Source organism: Phodopus roborovskii, unplaced genomic scaffold (genome assembly GCF_943737965.1).
Source record: "Phodopus roborovskii unplaced genomic scaffold, PHOROB, whole genome shotgun sequence".
In the NCBI taxonomy this organism is placed as follows: domain Eukaryota; kingdom Metazoa; phylum Chordata; class Mammalia; order Rodentia; family Cricetidae; genus Phodopus; species Phodopus roborovskii.
In genome coordinates this window covers 19641485-19664819 of record NW_026125052.1, presented here as the reverse complement: position 1 = coordinate 19664819, position 23335 = coordinate 19641485, and the positions used below count along the sequence as shown (strand labels likewise).

The 23335-nt window shown below is 37.5% G+C and overlaps 1 protein-coding gene across 1 annotated transcript in view; it reads right to left on the bottom strand.

Moving 5' to 3' along the window:
- Positions 1 to 243: 243 nt before the first annotated feature.
- The window catches only part of Efcab13 (EF-hand calcium binding domain 13), a 68006-nt gene continuing 44914 nt past the window's right edge, over positions 244 to 23335 (bottom strand). The window contains exons 16-26 of the mRNA XM_051182924.1: positions 22203 to 22346; positions 21546 to 21617; positions 17644 to 17694; positions 15341 to 15484; positions 13270 to 13341; positions 10780 to 10923; positions 8441 to 8530; positions 5033 to 5101; positions 4013 to 4153; positions 1283 to 1354; positions 244 to 428 (exon numbers count right to left, since the gene is read on the bottom strand). Coding sequence (XP_051038881.1) covers positions 244 to 428; positions 1283 to 1354; positions 4013 to 4153; positions 5033 to 5101; positions 8441 to 8530; positions 10780 to 10923; positions 13270 to 13341; positions 15341 to 15484; positions 17644 to 17694; positions 21546 to 21617; positions 22203 to 22346 — 1184 coding nt within the window. The remainder of the gene's footprint in view (positions 429 to 1282; positions 1355 to 4012; positions 4154 to 5032; positions 5102 to 8440; positions 8531 to 10779; positions 10924 to 13269; positions 13342 to 15340; positions 15485 to 17643; positions 17695 to 21545; positions 21618 to 22202; positions 22347 to 23335) is intronic.

Genomic DNA, 23335 nt, shown 5'->3' with positions numbered 1-23335 from the left:
GGGGACAGAGGTAATACCACATGATAGAACATAGATTAATATAAATGAGTTCATTTAAGTTATAAGAGCTGGTGGGACAAGCCTAAGCTAAGGCTGGGACTTCATAATTAGTAATAAGTCTCCATGTCATTATTTGGGAGCTGGCTGGCAGGACAGAGAAAGGCTCATTACACATGTACCCTTCTTCATCATCTTGGGGTAGGTTATAGAGCATGTAAACTATATCTCTATGTTAAAAAGACACTAAATAGTTTCAAAGAAGAAATGAGAAAAGAAGAATTCACCATCAATGGAGGCCTTTCTTAGGATCTCCTGCATTGTATTGGAGCTTATTGGAATTCCAGAACTGTTGAGATGGGAGATCAGTTCATTTGCAGGCATCTTTTTATTTATGATACTATCAAAAGATGTAATATCTTTCAATAAACCTGCAAATACAGGAGGAAATGAGAACAGATGTTAACACTGACATCAAGTCCTTTTTAATTCTTGGTAGTCACAGCCTACAAAAAGGAAACCGGTATATCTTTAAAGGAATTCTGAGTCAAAAAGCTCTTAAAACACAACCGTGGGTCTTGTCTTTAGAAATCAATTAAACAATAAACAAAATCAGAGTATTATTAGGTTAAAGCTCATTTTCTGCACAATTTCTGAGGAAGCTCATTTTGGCCGTTAACTGTTCGCTCTCAGGGGTGTTGCTGCTCTACCCCCCACATAACACCAGCATTCGAGCTTGCCAACGGCCAGGCAGTAGCTCAGAGAAGGAGGTCCAGAAGCAAAAACAGAAGCCAAGGGACTGAGGAAAGGGAAACTATGAAAGAAAAACCTGATGTAGACTAAAAAGTGAGAGCTTGCCTTAGACTTCAGGAGCCCTTCCCCCTTCGCAAGCATTGTCTGCTAGCTTCCCTGCACTGGACTTTCCAGTACTCTTTCACAGCCTTTTTCATACATGAGACAATAGCCACATAGATATTCATAGAGATGGGCGGAAATGTGCCATTGGAACAGCAGGGGATATTTCTACAATATAGCATACATATACTGAGACGAGTAATTGCCTTATAGAATCATTTTAGGTATGAAGTTCTAAATAATTAACCATACCCAAAACCACAAATTAAATATGCTAAGGAATGAGAAGTCTAGAGATAATATTTAAAATAAGACAGAGGAAACTTTGGGAAAACACTAAAAATAAAGATTAAAAAACTGTATTTTAGAAAAGTTTAAAATACCATAAGATGATCTTAAAATTTTACTTTTATTCCTCTATTATACTTACTGCTGAATGGTGTGGCTAGACTAGCTGAGTCAATGAAAGAAGAAACTGTGTCTTCTAAGATCACTTCTTTTTCTGCAAAGTTTAAAAAAATGGAGTTTAAAATGAGTCAATTTAAAACATGACAGCAGGAGCTGGAGAAATCGCTCAGCAGCTAAGAACACTGGCTGCTCTTGAGGAGGACTAGAGTTCACTTCCCAGTACCTACAGGACAGCTCATGACTATCTATAGCTCCCACTCCAGGGGAGCTGATCCTCTTCTGACCTCTGAGGGTATCAGGCAGGCACACGATACATCTACATGCATGCAGGCAAATATTCATACACAGAAAATAAAATAAGATCTTTTAAAATGTATTGTGGCAATAATTGTGTTAATATCATTCCACTCAACTTCCATATGTTTGTAATCACAACACATTGGTTAGATTGAGAGAATGCAAATATATATCCATGGGCACACATCTTCCACACTCACACAACATACAAGCACAACACACAGAGTATTCAAGGTTCATGTAGTCCTGGATGTCCTAGAATTCGCTCTGTAAACCAGACTGGCCTCAACTCAGAGATTCTCCTGTCTCTGCCTCCTGAGTGTTGGATTAAAGGCCTGTGCCACCACTACCCAGTAAGATTCAAGTTTTATCACACAACACTCTTACCACTTACTTCTTTCGAAGTATTCCATCTTTCTTCTTTTTAACAATGTTCAAGATCTACCACATTTATTATATAACTCATGTAACCCCCCACTTTTAAAACTCATACACAGGTTATAGAGGATAAATACATACACACCATTTTACAGTTCATACTATTTTTGTTTACCATACTAATATTAGCAGATGATTAATTTTAATATTTTTAGTTTCTAAAATTTTATTTTTATAAATTTATTCATTTTTTAAAATGTTTATGCTTCTCTTGCACATTGACATCAATTTTATCTTTTGTTTATTTCATTGTATACAAAACAGTAGAAAAGAATGAACAACAAAAAGTAAATACATGAGAAAAACATAGTATGAGACTATGTAGACACCAGACAATGCAAGGTACAGACTTCAGCAACCACAAAGAATCAATTCATGGCATGTGGTGGGGAGGGTCAGCCCATGGAATATCAATGTAAAAGCCTTGAGATAGAAATGTAAGTAAATAATAAGAGGGACCAACATCAACCCCCAAACAGACAGAAAAAAGGAGCTCCTAAAGGCCAGTGGAAGATCAGCTCAGATTGCTTACAGCCACAGACACACTCTGCTGTCGAGACATCAGAACACACAAGTTTACTCCTAGTGACAGGGTCTACCCATCACTTCCTCAAGTTTTCACTTCCATTCTCCCAAGTTTTCTGCCATTTGTGTCTTAAAAATAAGTCTATTCATGAGCTATAGCCAAGATATTTTCTGTATATTTTACCTTTCGTTTTTTGTTTTATTTTGTTTTTTATGTTATTGCAGCTTTGTATTCAATGGCTGCAGAGTTGTGTTTTGAGGGGATAATTTGCCTGATTAGTGAACACCCAGGTTGTTCTCATCTTCTCATTACATTTTCATGGAGATCTTCACTCCCAAATCTCTTTATTGTTTTTATAAACATTACTCTCAGATAAATTACTGAATTAACTAAATTTTATGGTCATAGTTTTTATCCAAAATGTATCATATGATAGGATAAAGATGATCTCAGCGAATTGTCACACTCTGTAAATTCTTTATCCTCTAAGAGTGTTTAATAGCAATTGAAATTCAAGTACTTTATAGTTAAATTAAGCATTAGAATATATAAGCAAGAAAAGTATATACATATATGTGTGAAAAATACATTTATGTATATATGAAAAAGATATTCTATGTGCTAGGGATAAAGCTTAAATGGTGAAGTGTTTGCTTAGCTACACAAAGCCCTGGTTTGATTCCTAGGACTGTGTGAACCAGACATGATGGTGTACACTTGTAATCGAACCAATCAGTAGATATGGGCAGGAGGATCACAGGTTCAAGATCATCATGGAACACAATAAATTTGAGGCCAGTCTAGAATCTATGTCTCAAAACAGCAAAATAAAACAGCAGGGCAGATACGCCAAAGGTCCCACACTGAATAAATGTAATGTAACTCAAGGATACAAATTTCAGGTCAAAGCTTCTCAGTTAAGTGAATATTAAAAGGCATATTTATTTAGTTATTATAAAGAATGAAGGAATTGCAGGACTGAGAGACAAACGTTTCTGACTGCATTCCTCTCCAAGCAGTCAGCTAGACCAAGCAGCAAATGAGTGCTGCTGCTGCCAGCCTTGATGCAAACTGCAAGCTGTGAACACCATTTCTCCTTGCAAAAAAAAAAAAAAAAAAAAAAAAAAATAGAACCATGGCAGCGGGTGCCTTCTGGTGACTCCAGAAGTCACACACGTCTTATCCTTTAGTAGCACCTCCAGCCTAAGCATTCTATGACTATGACAATAGTGAAGAGACTAATGTTATATTCTGTATCAAAAGAACCCAAAAGCCTATGTGTCACCCACAAAATCCAGGGCTGAAGAAATAGAAATCCCATATTTTTATTTTAATTATTGCATTCCAATAAATGACATTCGCCACTTTTACTAATATGTGGACATCAGTTCCATAAAGAGCTCCCTAACATAGTATCATCATTCTTTTAAAAAGAGCCTGTGTGGCTACGCACCCTCTAAGCAAGACCTGAGAAGAAACTAAAGTACTCACCAGCCATTTCAGAAGTCGGAAACACCTCAGGCTGCCCTTCCTGTAAAAAGTTCTCGAAGTTCTTTACCATTGATAAAAGGTCACTAACTTCAACTTTTCCATCAGTGATTTTATTGACAATATTGCATGTGTCCTCTATTCCTGTTTTGATGGCAAAATATAAAAGCATGTAACGACCTGATTGTGTGTGCCCGTGTGCACAGGCACTTAGCTAACTACTTTGGTTAGCTAAGTTTTGGTTTCAATGAGACTTTGGTTGGCCACTTATCTGGCCAGGGACCCTCCCATCTCCACTTCCTCTCACTGCTGGGATTACAAGCATGCATTATCATTATTTCTGTATACTACGTGCCAGGCTTTATTTTATGAGCACTGCCAATAAAATTCAGGTCCTAATTCTTGAACTATCTTTCCAGAGCCATAACAACCTGAATTGAACAAAAAGTATTCATTTTCTAGAATATCTGTTCTATTTTTTAATTTGTTAAATGTGGAGTGCCATAAAATTTAGAGGTTTTGATGCATAATTAGAAAACAACATAAATTAAGACATATCTTAAGCTTTCACTCAAAAAGCTAAGCAACAACCACCAAAATGGCCCCTAATGGTGCTAGGGCCCACAGATGTAACTCAGTTTCGATGCTTGCCTGCCATGCATTCAGTCTCCAGCACTCCATAAGCATGGTGCATACCAGCACTTGACAGGTGCAGGCAAGAAGCTGAGATGGGTTCTGCTAAAAATTTCACATACAAGATGGGGATATGGGTAAAGTGCTTGCTGCACAAGAGTGAAGGCCAGAATTTGGATACCCAGCACCCTCATAAATGCCTAGCAATTATGGTAATCCACCAGTAATCCCAGAAAAAGACAAAGAATCCCCAGAGCAAAGTGACTCAGTAGACTAGACCCAATCAGTGAACTCTGGCTCATATGGGAAGCCCAGCCTCAATATTTGAGGTAAAGAGCTACTGAGGAAGGTAACATCAATCTCTGGCATTTTTTCAAATTTTATACTTACTCTGACACTCATTAAATATATCAGTGTTGGCCAGCTCTCTGATGATATCCTTAAGCTGTACCACATCACCTTTAAGAGAAAAAGAAACAACAGTTTAGATATTTTCTTTTTCTTTCTTTCTTTAAAAAAAAAAAGACTATTTGATGTTATGAAGCCAGCATTGTAAAACACAAAAATAAAGAGAAAATCCAACAATTATCTTGGAAAATATGATAAGCAGATCCAGAATAAAAGCTGTCAGGATATTTTTATCCTGTTTTTATGGGCTCAGTAAGTTATATTTATGAATATATGTATATACAAATGCATATATGCAAACTGACAATTTATGAAAAAAGAGGACATGCACTTGAAGGGAAGCAGAGAGAGGTATCTGGAGTGTTTAGGGGAAGTAAAGGCAAGAGAGAATGTTGAGATTAAAATATAGTCTCACCACTGGTGGTAACACATGCCTTTAGTTCCAGCACTTGGGAGGCAGAGACAGGTGAGCTCAAAAGTGAATTCCAGGACAAGCAAAACAAAAACAACAAAAGAATTACAGTCTCAAAAATAACAAACAAAAAGTTTTAGAGCAGGCTGAGCAGGCCTGGGCTCTGCATCCACTCCTGCCTCCAGGTTTGTGCACTGCTTGAGTTAACTGCCCTGACTGCCCTCAATTCTAAACTGCTACATGGAAGTATGAGTGAAAACTCTATCCCCTCGTGAAGTAAATAAATACAACATGTCCTTTAATACATTAATTTAAAAAGAAAAATATTCTTTTTTCTGAAAGAGAAGAGGAGGAAGAGAAGGAAAAAGAAACAGGCTCATTGTAGCTCCTTAGGACACTTAGGATGAATGACACTTCAGAAATATGACACCTTGGTTGGTTTATAGCAAAAGTCTCAAAAATCTATTTTAAAATGAAATAACTACTCACTGGAAGGAATAGTATTCTCCAGCACCTTCTGTATTTCACCATCTGTTAAGTGGATTCCTATAGCACTTAAATTTTGCTTAATGTCAGAAATGGCATTAAGATCGTTTCTGTCAATGTCAGTGTTATAAAATTTCTCTTTCTCTCCTGGGAAGAGACAATGACTTTCAGTTAGAGAACCACAGAATTAGAAGAGAATTTATTCAACCTGGAAAAAAATGAACACTACCGTGAATGATAAACCTAACCCTGAAACACTGGCTAGTTTCCTCTAAGATCACAAACATGGAAAAGACTGTACTTTACCCAGTGCTGTGCCAGAGACTGTGGCCAGCACCCAAGGAAGAGATAAAAGGCAACCATTTGCTAAACAAGGAAAATTTACCATCTATGGTACACAACCATGCCATTTGAAACATCTCCTAAAACCATAACTTAGTAAGCTTATAGACTATGAGGTAAATATAAATATTGTATTCTTAGGCCTGGAAAGAAGGCGAGGTCATTAAGAGCTCTTCCAGAGGACCTGGGTTCAAGTCTCAGCACTCACATTGTGGCTCACAAGTGTCTGTAACTGCAGTCCCAGGGGACCTGACACCTTCTTTTGGCCTCCACAGGCACCAGGCAAGTACATAGTACACAGATATTATACATGCAGAATAGCAAAACAATAATTTCTTAAAATTAAAACCCATATTCTTATAGAAAAGAAGCAAAAGAACGATAAGCATTATAATACATCTGTATTTTGAAACAAAACCAGAAAGACTTCTCATATACACAAACCACAGAGGTGTCTGAGATTCATGTTTGTGCTTAAATACTGAAAGGTTTGTGGTTTATTCTTACCTGTGAAAATATATATTTTTCTATATATATTTTCCCCTTTGCCTACACAGTTTTTACACCAACCTCATTAGAAGAGAGCCAATTTTATTTCGTATAGCAACCTGAAACGACACCAGTACTGTATAACTGTTTAACAAACGTTAAATGTAATGAGGTCTATTTCTGGATTTTCTCTATCATTTTGACCTTTTTTTTATCTTTTCACGCCATGGTATCAAATGATTTTATTATAAAGATTTTGTGATATAAAACATAAAGACACTAGCGCTTGCTGGGTTAGGCTTTTAGCAGCTCTCCCCTTTCGGGGTTTTCATGTGTTACTTTACATCTACATCAAGCTGGTCTGGTCCTACAAGAAAGCTGTTGATGCCTTTATGGAGACTGTATTAAATACATTTTTCAGGGAAAATAACTGACATGTTATTAACCTTAAGATAGTCCTCTCCAGAGGCATCACCCTCCCTGTGGAGTACGGGGAGGGGGGGGATGGGATGGGAGGGTAGTCGGGGGGGCATGGAAGGAAGGGAGAGGGAACTAGGATCAATGTGTAAAATAAGAAAATAATAATAATAATAATAATAATAATAAAGATAGTCCTCTCCAGAAAAGACATATTATCTACTTTTTTCCAAGTACAATATAATCTTGTATTTTTCAGGAAGGTTTTAGAATTTTTGTTATTCAGATATTGTACATTTCTTAGGAAACAGATGAATAAAAATGTGATTAAACATAATGGAAAATTCAGATATGGTGATACTGGGATTACAGGTGTGTACCACCATACCTATTGAACCAAGAAGACTACTGAGTTTAAGAACAGACTGAGATACACAGTGTAAGTCTGAACCATATGGCAAGAGCCAGTTTCAAAAGCAAAATAACTACGGAATATTTTTCAGCCTCAAAAATTTGGGAATCCTGTCATTTGCAAAATCATGGGTGAACCTAGGGGACATTTTATTTTGTGAAACATCAGGCCCAGAATGGCAATTTCTGGATAATATCACTTGTACAGAATCCAAACCACTGTCACAGAAGCAGAGTGTGATGTCTATTGGGAGGGAAAATATGACAATAGTCAAAGAGTATGAAGTTATAGTTAGATGTGGTAAGTTCTGGAAGTTTATCACAGAGCAAAATATCAGTGGCTCCTGCACACTGAAGGCTAGAGTAGGAAGTAGATCATTAAACAATACATCATTGCTCTTATGGGTGGCTTGTTCACATGTTTATGGAAGCAGTTACACAGAACCACACTGCCAGCCAAGTTAAAACATGTTATTCATAAATTTGTGAAAAACATAGTATACAGTACTTGATAATATAAGAAAAACATAAAAGTTTGCCAAACCTTTTAAAAACTATTTTCCAACTTTCTAATCATTTCACAAGTCAAATGTGACTGCTGAATCGTCTCAGAGAACAAAGCAACATTGGACAATTTTCTAGCATTCAGTAAAACTGCCCACAATTCTAGATCTAGGTTACACTTAGTAATGTTTGTGTCATCATTCAAAGAAAAGTTCAATCTACCTTGTGCTGTTCTGTCTTCATATTATATCTTACTTGTGCTTTATCTAAATCTAGATTGTTTTAAATGTAAGCCACAACTTGTCTTTCCACACATGAGCGTTAAATACATTCTAAGTAAAACTCACGTTCAGATTTTAGAGTTGTCAAGGTGTCCGCAAACTTGATCAGAAAGTCTTGAATGGTAACTTTGCCTTTTTCTGTAAAGCAAGGGAAAATTTAGAAGACAAATTCTGGAAGTGAGTGGTATTACATGGAGCTTGGGGGACAGAACTCACTTAAAGATGAAGTCCCTACCAAATAGTGTCAAATGACAGAAAGAGTCATCTTTCAAAGAAGGGATGCTATTTATGAAAGTATTGTAGTTTGCTATATGGACTGAAGGTGGGACTCTTGGTCTAGATTTGCCATTCAGCATTATCCACTCTTCCATGAGATCGCCAGATATTACTGATCCAGAAAGCTCTAATACAAACAAAAGTAAGCAGAAAAGACAATCTGGAATCCATACACAGTTACTATGAAAAAAAAAGCAAAACAAAATGTAAGGGCTGGATGATGACTCCATAGGGAAAATGCTTGCCTTGTAAGCATGAAGGCACAAGTTCAATCCCAAGAGCCCACATTAAAAAAGTCACTCACACTGGTGTGCATTTGGAATCCCAGTGCAGGAGAGGTGAAGACAGACAGATCCCTAAGGCCCACTGGCCAACCACTTAGACAAATCAGTTAAGTTATAGGCAAGTGACCAACCCAGTCTCAAAAACAAGGTGGGTGGCCCCTGAGGAGCAACACCTGAGGCTGACCTCCAGGCTCCAGATACGTGTGCACAACTCTACACGTATGAATACACATATAAGGAAAAATAATGAAAGGAAAATAACTAACAACCTCGAACTCTAAGGCTGTAGAAGGGAGTGTAATCCTCACTTACAAGGATAAAATTAAAAATGTTATGAGCCAGAAATTCAGCCAATTACTATCTAAAGGAATTACTACATCCTAACAGAAAATTAGAATTAATTAAAAGGATAAATACATGAGTAAACTTATTCAAAACAATTGTTATTTGCCTAATTCAAACACTAATTATCAAAAATAGTACATAAAATAAGAATGAAATTAAAATATTATTCTTGTACTGTCTGAAAGACAGAAAACATAACTGAATTATTATTGTAATATAGAGAAATACAGTGGAACCTATTTCATTATAAAGACAGCAGAATTTCCAAGCTAATGGAAGAGATAACTGCCCTAATTTTCTAAATGAACAAGACAAAGGTAAAATTATATATTTGAGCCCAAATATATTAGTAACATTATGAAATATAAGTTAGCCAAATATTAATTCAATGACATATTAGTAACTCAATTGAGAAAGAATTTTTCCTACAAAAAAATTAAATAACATAGTTTTTGTTTGTAATTGTCACTCACACACACACACACACACACACATACATACATACATACATATATATGACATCTACAAAATCATCAAATCCTTTGAAAATTAAGAAATATATTTCTTGGGGGATTAGAGATGGCTCAGAGTTTAAGAGCACTGGCTGATCTTCCAGAGGTCTTGAGTTCAATTCCCAGAAACCACATGATGCCTCACAACCATCTATAGGATCTGGTGCCCTCTTCTGGCTTGCAAGTATATATACAAGCAGAACACTATACATAAGAAATAAATCTTTAAAAGGGAAGGAAAGAAGGCCTCCATGTTCACCACACTCCCAACAGGCACACACACACACACACACACACAGAGAGAGAGAGAGAGAGAGAGAGAGAGAGAGAGAGAGAGACTTTGCACACACAGAGTACTCACACACATAGAATACATACACAGAGTATACACACACTTAAAATAACTTTAAAAGAAAACCTCTCTGTGCATGCCCTCACGTGTGAATTCTACTAAATATTTGAGGAAGAAAATAAAAAAAATATTCTCCAAATCATTTGAAGAACTTAGTAAAGACAACATCCAACCACACCTGTCATTAGAATAATAAAGTTGCCTTGTAAATTAGTAACTATCTTCTTCTCTGAGCCACCACTGTGTGCAGCAGCCCCTGTCATCTGTGATTCAGCTTCTCCTGTATTAGCACCTGGCTTAGGGCTCCAGGAACCTGCTCTGCTCTACAGGGAGAATCCTGGTTGATCCCAGCCCGCGAGAGTCAGTTCACATGTTGATCACACTCTAAGCACTACTGTTGGCTTCCCACAGAGACAGGATGAGCCCTGGATCCCCTGCTTTTTTTGGGGGGGGGTCTGTGGAGTTCTGAGTTGGCACACCAGTAAGGTAGTGTGACCAGCCATCCCACTGCAGAGATGGTACAGGATCACCCTCCATGCTGTGTGCTCCACCCAGACATCCATCTCCTTCACCTGGACAGAACAACCCAGTTAAGGTAGGTAGATTACAGGTACACACCATGTTCAGGAACATTTTTTAACACTTCAGTCAGAACGGTTTCAGCTGAATGAAGGTCATCATTCACCAATAACTTCTTGAAATCAGAGACATCAATTAGATCCTTCTGGAGAACTTGGGGAGTGGTTAGGAGTAGCTGTGTGACTATAGAAAGACAGTAGAAGAAAAATGTTTCAACAGCAGACACTATGCACTACCCACCACTTGACTTGGGTTGGATAATATAATGGAAATGTACATGAACCTTTGAACATGCTATTAAAAACAGGAGCTAACATTAAAACCTTAGTGCTAGACACTGCTCTGAGCACCTTTACCTTACCTATTTAATCTCACAATAATCTTAAAAGTAATCATTATTATACCCATTTTTCAGATGAAGAGACTGAGGCTGGCAAGATTAAATTGACTTGCTGTAATTACATTGGTAATTACACAGTAAGAACAAGATTCAGACTCTGCAATACAGGTCCAAAGGCAAAGCTTTTAACGACTATACCTTTCAGACTGACACATCTGTCAGGCAGTCAGACTACCCCTCAGAACATTTATCACTGCACATGTGACCCTTGAGACCACTCTGAAGTGTTACAAACAACCTTTAAACCAAAGCTACATGCATTATTTAACGTAAGGTTGTGCTGCTAAGACAAAATAGATGATACAACAAAAGGGTTAACCTGAAGAGCAAAATGTAAGCATGGTGTCATTTTGTTCTAAATTATTAATAGACACTACTCTTGGGAGACGTAATTGCCAGGCATCTGTTGACCGGGGAAGCTTCTTCCTCCAACTCTTGTTAACACCAACCATAACTCAGAATACATACATACATACATACATACATACATACATACATACATACATACATAATGCATGCATGCATATTATAAAAAATATATGTTGGGGATTGCTCTGGTCTCACTCTCCCATTCCAAGCCCCACCCTTCTTAGAAAGTCCACCATTGACAGCTCCCCCTTCCCCTAGAGCTACTCAAAGACAGGGCCTACAGGGTACTTAAGGCCCCCTCCTTGGGAGCAGTGTAATGATTTCTCTCCTGCTCTTTTCCCCTGAGAATCATTAAACCTGGACTTTTATTCAGCCTGATCTGACTTATTGCATCAGTGGAAAGATCCAATACCAGGGATTTCAAAATACTTATCAACATAGACCAAATAGAAAGTGTGGCTGGCTAGACTCAGGAAGGCAGCAATAGAATCATATTCACTTACTAACAACTATTAAGTGACAAGCATTTTAATAAATGTAACATTTAATTCCCACTTGTGATGGTTAGTCTTGACTGCCAGCCTGATAGGGTTACAATCAACATGGATAGACATCTCCAGCTAAGTCTGCCGAGGGAATTTCCAGAAAGATTTTTATTGATCAGGAAAGCCCCATGCTGACTGTGGGCAGCACCATCCCACAGGCTGCGTACTGAATTGAATAAAAAGGAGAGAGTGAGCTGACCACCACCTTCTTGACTGAGAGTCATGTGGCCAGCACCAGCATGCACCCATCTCTGCTTCTTAACCGTGAGTCATGTGGCCAGCTGCCTCATGCTCCTGCCACCAGGCTACATCATGATGGACTGTACCCTCAAACTGCTATAATCCAAGACAAACCTTTCTTTCCTCAAGCTGATTTTGTGGGGTGCTTTGTCACAGCATTAAGAATAGTAATTAACATACCAGACATATAACCAGAGAAGACAAAGGTAAAAGGAGAGTATTTACAAGCATCCAAAGACTCAAAACTCCTAACTCTCATGTTTCCTTTCTTTGACTCTTGTGGAAAATGGACATTAGCAAAATACAGGAAAAAAATCATAGCAAGGAAAAATAGATTCAGGAAGTAAGTAAGATACAGAATGGAACTAAAAATAAGTTCTGGGTCAAGAGCTAGCTGAATAGCAGACATGGGGGGAAAGGCATTTCAAACCAGGGCATTTGAAGGACACAAGCCTGTTTGTGTTGGTAGTTTTGTGAAATCTGAAAAAAATAAGAGATCTGTTTTTTAAAAAAAATGCAAGTTCTTTAGAACATGGTAGTGAATACTTGTAGTCCTAGGTACCAGGAAGGCTGAAGCAGCTTATACGATTTTGTGATCAAAAACCAATAAATTATGTATTTTAAAGGGCAATGTTTATGTTTGTAAATTACATATCAATTAAAAACACACATCTAGGAACTCAAGAAATGGCTCAGTGGTTAGGAGTGCAGACTGCTCTTTGCAGAAAACACCAGTGTAGCTCCTATCACACACATGGAGAGACTCAAAAACACCTGTAATTCTAGCTCCCAGAGATCCAATGTCTTAAGCCTCCATGGGACATGCTTATACACATGGGTGCGCGTGCACGCGTGCGCACACACACACACACACACACACACACCTAAGTTTTTAAAATACACAACTAATTTAAATTTTCATAGATTATAAAGCAACTTTCCAGCCACCTTCTTGAACCAGAAGTATTCACATACCTATGGAATCCTTAAAGCTTGGAGTATTTTTCATTTCCATTAAGAAATCTTTTAAGTCCACCTCCATGTTCTCTGGAAGGTCAAAATCAAACATGCTAACATTAAAATGTTGTATTTAATCAGCACATGAAATTAAAATTCTGATTCATAATAATAATATAAAACTCATTTTCATTCACTCTTCTCAAATTATAGGAACTATTTCAATAGAACATCTAACACTTATGATTCACTGTTAATATTAAATAACATTTTAATTCCTTATATTTACTTTACATGTATTAATTCATTTAATTTTCACAACATTATATGTTTGTATATAATTAATATGCCTCCTGTTAAAAGGAAACAACAAAGAGAAATTATCTTGTTCAAATGATAAGACCCTCGGGGAGTTCTAGAGGCTGTTATTTGAAATGATTCAGTCTCATTGCAGGAGTTGCAATGTTACTATAAATGTATACATACACTGATACAAAAATCACAGACATGTGAAAGAGTCTAAACTATAATGAAATGACAATGTGGGTAACATGGAAAAGTCCTAACATAAGCCCCAAGGGACAGCATATATGACTGGGGTCCTGAGTGAAGGAAATAAGGAAGATTAGCTAGGTACTATAAACTAGTGAACAGTGAGTAGCAACACTACAACAATCTGGGAGATAAAATTAAAATCAAGAAATGACTAGAAAATTTATCTAAATATTCATGCAGAGCCATACAAAAGACCTGAGTCTATGCTAAAATGGGAGTTAGGACATACACCAAGTAAATATATAAAGTGATGCTTCCTGCTCCTTCATAGGGCCCAAGTTCAATTCCCAGTACCCATGTCCAGAAGTTTACAACCACCTTGACCCCAGCTCCAGAGGATCTGATGTCCACTTCTGGCCTCCTCCAGTACCTGTACACATGTAGCACACACGTGCACAGACACGTGTGTGTACAATAAGTAAAAATAAAAATAAATCCTTAAAGTTAAAAAAGGAAGATGTATGTTTGCTGATTCAGTATGAAGGAGGAGGCCTAAATCACCCAACCTGACACACAGTGGGGGTAAAGGAGAAATTCCTAAATTTATAGCACTTGGATGTGGCAAAATCAAAGGTGTAACTTCAGTACCCAGCACCTATATCCAGCAGCTCACAGCCTCCTTAACTCCAGCTCCAGAGAATCCAATGTCCTCTTCAGTCTCCTCAGATACCTCCACACATGACATACATTCACACAGTCATACATACATACATACACATAAATAAAAATAAATCTTAAAAAAATAGGTAGTAAGGAATATTCACTGACTTGGTATAAACAAGGAAGACTAAATCACCAAATCATATAAAAACTGACCCAGATTAAAAAATAATCTAGAGGATCTGATAAAAATCAATAACCAAATTGTGTGAGGCAGGCATTTCCAATTCTAGAATTCACAGGATTCCCAGAGAAAAAAAAAGACAGACATCCCCAAACTGAAACCTAAAATCTATGAAGCTTATCATCTTCTAGAAAATTGCCAAATTATTTCATTTTCTAAAAGTAAACTTGCGTATACATACACACAAATTTATAATCTCACATATAATTCATGAAAAGAGATCAAGTCAGTGGCAGATAACAAGGATAAATATGGAGCCATCTGGAAACAATTACTCAAACAAAACAATTGCACTTTCAAAATGCATTTTATTTTATTTGGTTAAAAATCAAAATGTGACAAGCACTCCATATCAAAGGACAGGTGAAGTTGCATCTCCTCTAAAATACTCCATATCGAGACAAAATACTTTCTATGATGTATGATATTTCCTCACTCAGACTTGTAGGCAATGAATGATAATTATCTATTAAGTATATATTATAGCAGATGAGTACGAGCAATTAGATAGATCAATGAATGCGTAAATTAGTGGAATTGGCCCTGACTTGTGTCAATCAAGCTTCCAATAGCATGACTCTATTTCTCATTTTAACCTCATATATACATTCTACCTTTCCTAGGAGTAAGAAAAATGAAAACACTCTTAAGCCAAAAAGAACCAAAGAACAAAAGAGCATAACATCTCACCATTGGTGTCACAGTGCTCAAGGGCTTCTTTGAAGTCTTCTTCTGTTAAATTGGCATTCAAACATTTCAAGGCATGCTGCAAGTCAGATACAGTGATCTTGCCATTATCAACACGTGACAAGATGTCAGCAGCTTCTTTGATCTCTACAAAGATAAATATGTACAACATACTGTTATAAAAAAAATACATAAAGGGCTGGGAGTGGTGGCACACATCTTTAATCCTAGCACTCAGGAGGCAGAGGCAGGTGGATCTTACTGAGTTGGAGGCCAGTAGTGAGGTCTACAGAGTGAGTTCCAGAACAGCCAGAGCTACATAACAGAGAACCTGTCTTAAAAAAGAACACAGACAAACCAATTCATCCAAAACCCACTATGGGGAAAGGCATGTATTAAATATTTACAGGAACCAAAATTCTAGTAGAAGGAAAATATTTTCTAATGGTAATGATGATGATCTCCTTATGCCGAACAATATTTAAGTTAAAAGTTTATGGCAAAAAGGTGGTGGTGGATGTTCTGTTACTGCCAAGCAACTTGGGGAGTTAAATGTTCACTTTACAACTATAGTCATTTGTAAAGGGATGAAGGGCAGGAACCTGGACCCCCTTGTAAGATTATCAGTTATCAATATCCTCTCTGAACCAAGTTCTTTTGTCCACAATCCCTATAGCCAAAATGGCAGTCCTATTACCTCACACAATTTAAAATATAAGGTATATTTTTAAGCATTGGTGTTTTGAATTTTTTTATCTATACCATTTGTCTTTTAACCTCAAAATAAACTTGTGTATATTTCCCTACTCTGAAGTTACACAAAGGGATTCAAGCCTTCATGAAAGTCATTTAGGAAAAAAACACCCACCATCAACATCCTTTCCACTAACAGCCATTTTATAGCTACTAACAAGCAATACTGAAAAACCAATCCCTCTTATCAAAGTGTTTCCTGTAAATTCCTTAAGGAGAGAGACCAATGCGTCCATCTCTGTAAACATAATTAAAATCTATCACATAATTGGTGCTATGAGAAAGGGTACACAAGATCAATCTCAGAATAACATTCTCACATCATTAGTGCATGATAAACTTGGAATAAGGCTCTATGAAATGGAATATGACATCTGAGCCAAGCTCCTGCATGTGTGTGTGGGGGGGTGTGTAAGTTGGTCCAACAGGAAATATATACAAAGTAAATAGTATACACAAAAACACGGACCCAAAAGCAAACTGAAGCAATTTAAATTATAATAAGTAGTATGACTACAGAATAAATACAAATGCAAGTATGATGAACAACAAAGCTAAAGAGATAAAGCAGATCATTCAATGAATATTTTAAGATTATGAGTTATTGTAAAACATTCAAAACAATATCTGGCATACTAAATTTAATTAGCTATAAACATTAACTTTTCTTAACAGTAAGATAAGGGCCAAGATTTCATTGCATTCTGGAGCTACAATTATCACTAGGCCAATGGCACTTCCAGGAAAATAGGAGGCAATAACATGAATGAAATCATTAAAACCATGAACAGCTATTTTTATATGGAATAAGTACTGAGGACCAGAAGTGAACTAATGAGAGCACACAACAAAGGAAATTAGGTTAAGCTATCAGATGAGGCAGAGATGCCTCCAAGGAAGCAGGCTCACCAGTGCACATCAATGAACAAAACAAACCAGGGAAGAATATGCCAAGAAGCAGAATATGTAGATGTTTAGGAGTAAAAAGAAAGTACAGAATTTGTGATGGGGTGGGGAGAAGCAATACAGCTGAAGAAACACAGACTGCAAAATAAATGGTGCAAATAAATAAATAAATAAATAAACGGTGCAAAGTAATGCCACAGGATTATGGCATGCATGCCATGGGAAAGAGTATGGAGTTTTGTCAAAAAAAAAAAAATACTGAAGATAGACCATCTATGTGACCCAGCTACACCTCTCACCTGCCCAAAGACTTCACTCACAACAACTAAGGAATGGAACCAGCCCAGATGTCCATGGATAAAGAAAACGTAGTTATTATATACTGTGGAATTGTATTCAGCTGTAAAGAAAAATGGGCTTAATGACATTTTCAGGAAAAAAAAATGTAGGAAAGGGGAAATTATGTAAAGAGAAGAAATGCAGACTCAGAGAAAAATAAATACCACATTTTCTCTCACAACCATATTCTAGATTTGGGCAAGATACATTAGAAACACATCAGCATTTGACAATCATGTAAAATCTCTCTTGCTACATGAAATACATATGTGTATATACATACGTATCAATATAAAGTTCATACTCACCACTTACTGTTGGCAATTTCAGGTGTGGAGACACAGCTTCTTCTATAAAACCTAAAGTGTAGACAGAGGGAAACAATGAAGGAAGAACGGCACTTGACCTTCCCTACTTGGACAAGGGGATAAGTCAAGCTCTTCTCTTGGTAACACTAATCGGTGATAACCGTTCCCTTCTCAGACAACCATAGTCTCATCCTTCACTCTCACTCTTTCTAGCTTCTTCTGTGATCACCTTCACCCACTCCTTAAATGTGGCAGTTCCCAAAGACAGGTGCCTCTGCTTTACTGGCATCTGTTCAATGCAGTATTTACTTACTACTCTGAAATCAATCTCTCACCCTCCTCCCTTCCCTTCCTCTCTTTTTCTCTCATCTACCAAGCTGTTAACCCCGGCACTTCTTCTACGTACCAGTTGCAATTATCTCATTAACCCACATCCTTTCTACAGAGGTGTAAATCTATTTGAGGGATAGATCATAGGAAAGAAGTCATTCTGGTTTTGTTTTTTTTTTTTTTTCATTTTTATTATTTTATATGTATGGATGTTCTGCTGGCATTTATGTCGGTGACCACAGGTGTAGCTGTTGCTTACAAGGGACAGAAGAGGGCATCGGATCTCTTGGAAGTGGAATTTGTGAGCTGTCCTATAGGTGCCTGAGAGAAGAACAGATATCTATTCAACCCCACTCTATTTGTGTGAATGGTCTGAAGAGGGCTTTAGGATAATTTATAAGTAGCAGGGTATTCCTTAAAACAAAAGGTGGTTAAAACACAAATACATCATACTTACCTTAATTTTTTGTCTGGGTATGATGAACTACCTTTACTAAAATGGTAGGGCTTAACAATTTTGTAACTAACTCTAAGATTTCTAGACCTGAGCACTATTAACATTTTGGCTCGGATCACCATTGATTGCAGGGGTGCTGGCATAGATACTGCAGGGTGAGGATGCTTAGCTGTGACTATTGCCACTACTCTCTAGATGTAGTCCTTCTTCATTGACTCTAGCAATAAAAACTGTTCTAGGGTGCCAAATTTACACTCAGGAAATTTTAGGGGCCAAGGCACAAGCCTGTGGTGGTCAAACTACTCTACCCACTGAGCAATTTCACTGGCTGTCCCTTGGGAAATTTTTTTACTATATATATATATACATATATGCTAAAATTCTATTCGATTGCAGCTAATATTTTTCAAAATATAGTTAAGAACCATATAGATGATCAAGTAAATTTACTGTAAATAAACAGATAATTGGCTACAAAATAAGCATGCTTCAATTAAATTATTCAACAATGCTTTACCTAATGGCCATTTACAAGAAACGGAGAAGGAGAAAAAGCAGGAAAGAATGAGGGAGAAGAGAATGAGGGAAAAATTATAGTACTAAGATCATCTAAAATACAGATAAAATGTATTAATTGGGAATGAAATTTATGTAGAAATAAACATCAGCTTGAAGACCACAGCATGGTGAAATAACCTGAGACTCAGTTTGTAATGCAGCCCATGGGATCACGTAGGCATTTAATTTCATAACAAAATTTCTTTAGGGTCTGGAGAGATGGCTCAGTGGTTGAGAGCTCTTACAGAGAACCCAGGTTCAACTCCCGGAACCCAAGTGTCTCTCAAGTATCTGAAACACCACTTCAGGAGATTGATGCCCCTTGTGGTCTCCACAGGCACATGCCTGTGGCACACACATACTGCATACCAAACATTCATACATGTACAATAAAAATAAATCTATCTTTTAAAACTTTTCATCTCCACTTGAGAGGCAGAGTTAGGTGGCTCTCTGTGAGTTTGAGGCCAGCCCACTCTGTAGAGCTAGTACCAGGACAGCTAGGGCTGTTACATAGAGTAACTTTGACTCAAAAAAACAAAACAAAAAAATAACAAACAAATGATCTCTATGAATATATATTTCAAAATCTAATCTATACTAAATAGTGTTCCAATGTGCTCATGCTATTATTTAGGAATTTTTAAGAATGAATTGGTATCTGGTAAAATAGTTTGAAATCCTTGACTGAATATTTAGAAAGGGGCTGAGGATATGCCTCAGATGCTCTGGGCAGAGGTACTCAGTTCTGTTCTCATGGGGCAGCTCACAATTCCTGTGTCTCCAGATCTAGGGGGATCCAATGCCTCTGGCCTCCTCCAGCACCTGCTCTTGTGGATACACACCCATACCACATAATGAAAAACCATCTTTAGGGGAAATCAGAAAAACAGTAATGTTAACTGTTAAAACTGAAAGCCCATGGGTGAACTCCCTGAATTTAAAAAATGTAAACTAAATGTTAATTACAAGCTGCTGGCTGTCTGCTTAAAAACTTACCCTCGACATTTTCCAGTCCCTCCAGAGATCTGTCTTTATCATACCGATAACTTCCTTTCATGGAATCCAGCTCATCAATGGCCTCTTTCAATGCTACAAGTACAGAAAATGTGCATATAGAATACACATACAATGTACATATTCAGTACATTCAATACCTCACTCAGTTTGAGGATCTAAACTGTTGAGCACAATAAGAAAATCCATGACCTCTTTTAGCTTGCACTATCCAGTGTGACACTCACTAACCACATGTGGCCTTGTAAGTAGAGCACTCCACCCCACTCTGATAGTCTTCTTCATGCTAACCATTGTCTATCTATATCCTTTGATCATTATAGATAGACCCACCTCTCATTTTTTTTTCAGAGTCTAACTATGTTGCCCAGCCCAGGCTTACACTTGAAATCCATCATGCTAAGAGAACAACCCTTGTTTATGTTCAAAACTATCTTGTAAAGCCTAGGATTTGGACAGAGTGTTTCAAAATATATACAAGAGTGTACTACTTTTTCAGTTTAAAGTTCCTTTCCTCCTTAAGCATCCTCCAAACCCAGTCTTCCTCTTCCAGTTTCCCTTGCTCCTGCCAGCTAACTTCACTGAAGACAGTCCTAATCTCCTCCAGTTTAGTAGACATTTGAACTAAGAAGCCTACAGCCAATAAGCTCCTATAATTCAGAGAGAGAAAGAGAGAGGGAACAAGAGACAGACAAACATTAAAACACAGAGGGAAAGCATCCCTACATCTAAAATATATGTCTAAAAAAGTTTCCCTAATATTTCAGTGGGAGAAATAGATAATAAATTATTCAAATTTTATGTAAAAGTAGCCATGTTTAATAGGGTTATTTTTTCTGGGTCATTAGCCTATCTCCGAACATAATTTGATTTTGATTTTAAACCAGCACGTAAAAGTTTTTGAGGGGGCTGTAGAGATGCCTCAGCAGTTAAGAGCACTGACTGTCCTTCCAGAGGACCTGGGTTCAATTCCCAGCACCCACATGCAGCTCACAGTTGTCTGTGACTCCAGTTCCAGGGGACCTGACACACGTGCACATAAGATAAAAAACAGGAGTTTCTGAAACTTGGCTTTTAATGGACTAATGAAGTGTTAGGTCCCTGCTGGAGACCTCATTCTCTAGCTCAGCAATCTAAAACTAGAATTGACAAGCATGGGCAGCAGTGGAGCGATAGCACTGTGGGGTTTAAGATTACCTCCTAAGCTACTTCTAGATCAAGGGGAAGATCAACGCACAACTGGAAATATTTAGAAAACGGGCTGAGAGCATGCTCAGCGAGTAAAGCTCCCTGAGAGAGCCCCCAGGGGCCAATCATGAGGGCTCTACTCTTGCTGAGCTTGTCAAGTCTTAATCAGTTCCTAAGGTCCCACCTCTAGGCACCACAGTCAGGTGAGTTTCCATTCACTTCACACACAGAGTTTAAGGGGGACAAATCACAACATGAAGGTAGAGCAAGCATTAAATGTGATGCTTGACTAAACGACCTCTAAACAACTCCAAGTGTTGCTGCCTTGTAAGTTTTCCCGAAAAGCTCTTACCTGTGAAGTTAGAAAATTTCTGAGTGTCTCTCAAAGCTTCCATGCAGTCTTTAACATTCACCATGTTGCCTTCTAGAAAGGAGAGACGAGACAGAGAGACACAGAGAGAGAAGTAAAATGTAAGAATTCCTTAGCAAAGTGATTTTCAAAACATAACATCAAAATAAACATTTTAAAATGCTTATTTTTTAAATATTTATTTACAAGGTACTTCTAGATTCTTTTTGCCAACTGTTATTTCTTACCATAGCCCTACAAGGCTGCAGACATACCAGTTCCAAAATGGAATTCAAGTGCCAAGAAGGGCCGGTAACTTCACTTGGCCCAGTGGGAAAGCAGTATTGCTACTCAGTTTAAATTCTCAAGCCATTCTTCACTGAAAGGAACGAGGCATTTGCAAGCAGGAGAATTTTAACAAGGGTGCTCCCCACAAAACTTAGGCTTGTTTATTTTAAAGGCTTGTTTATCTAAAAGGCTTGTTTATTCTTATAACTGCAAAAGCATAGACTTTTAAAGGAAAACTCCTTTTTCAAAGATAAAACTTTCAGAAACATAACCAAACATCTCTAGACATGCACACCACTTCTGCAGGTCCTCCAACCAAAACAAAACAAACCAAAAAACTTTATAAACACTGAAAATAGTGCAAATGCTCACCAGAAACAATGTCTGATTCAAGGATTTTCTCCACTTCGTCTTTAAATGATGTAATCCCAAGATCTTTTAGAAAATCTTCCAAGTTCTCCCGAGCTACCTTCTCACCTTTGACCGAATTCAGAGCTAAGGCTATCTCCTGCAACTCTAGAAATATATATTTTAAAGGACATTTTGATAATTGAACTGAGCTCTGGTTTATCAAAACAGAATAATAAAGACTTTTGTCTGTGCAGTCCATTGTTAATTATGAAATCCTGACTTCAGGGTCTCAGTGGGTAATGGCGCTTGCTACATAAGCTTGAAGAAAACCAGAGTTAAATTCCCAGAACTCCAAGAGGAAAGAGAGAATCAACATCTGAAAGTTGTCCTATGACCTTCACACACATGTTGTAGCATATATGTGCCCATATGCATATATATATATATATATATCATACACAAACATTATCATACACACACACAGCATCAGTATCATCATCATTGTAAACCTTTATGTGTGCATACTGAAGGAAAGCATAGAAACTTACAAACACTCTTCTCTGATGCTTCCATGCTCTCCCATAAGTAGTCTAGGTATAGTAAGTTGGTAATGGAGAGAACATTCTGGAAGCTAAGTTCCCATATGCCAGCAAACTTCCAAATAGGCTTTTCTAAAGATAGCAGCCTCAATTCCACTGTATTAACTCTTTCTTGCCCTTTACAACCCTTCCTAGAAGTTCCCAGCCGTCTTCTGCACTGGGTGGTAATGCCATCCTCATCTCTCTGGCCATCTCTCAGGTTCAGGTGCCCAACCAACATCAGCACTTTGTGACTAAGTTTTCTTTGCTCCCTGAATTATAAAATGTCAACAGTCCTGAGCAACAATCTTTCAGAGCACTGCCCCCCTCCTAGTTTCAAAATTAGATATAAAGTTGTAACTCTTTATTCAATACACAACATACTCCAAATACCATGGTTCTATGCTACACATGGATTGCTGCATTTGACTCTAACAGTTCTATAAACATGATGCTATTAGCTTCCTAATTGTGAAGATAAGGAAGTGAAATTAGAGATAGCAAAGAAAAACAGCCATTGAACTACAGGAAGGTGATGAGGAATGTCTAATAAAGGAAACAATAGCAGTAGATTTA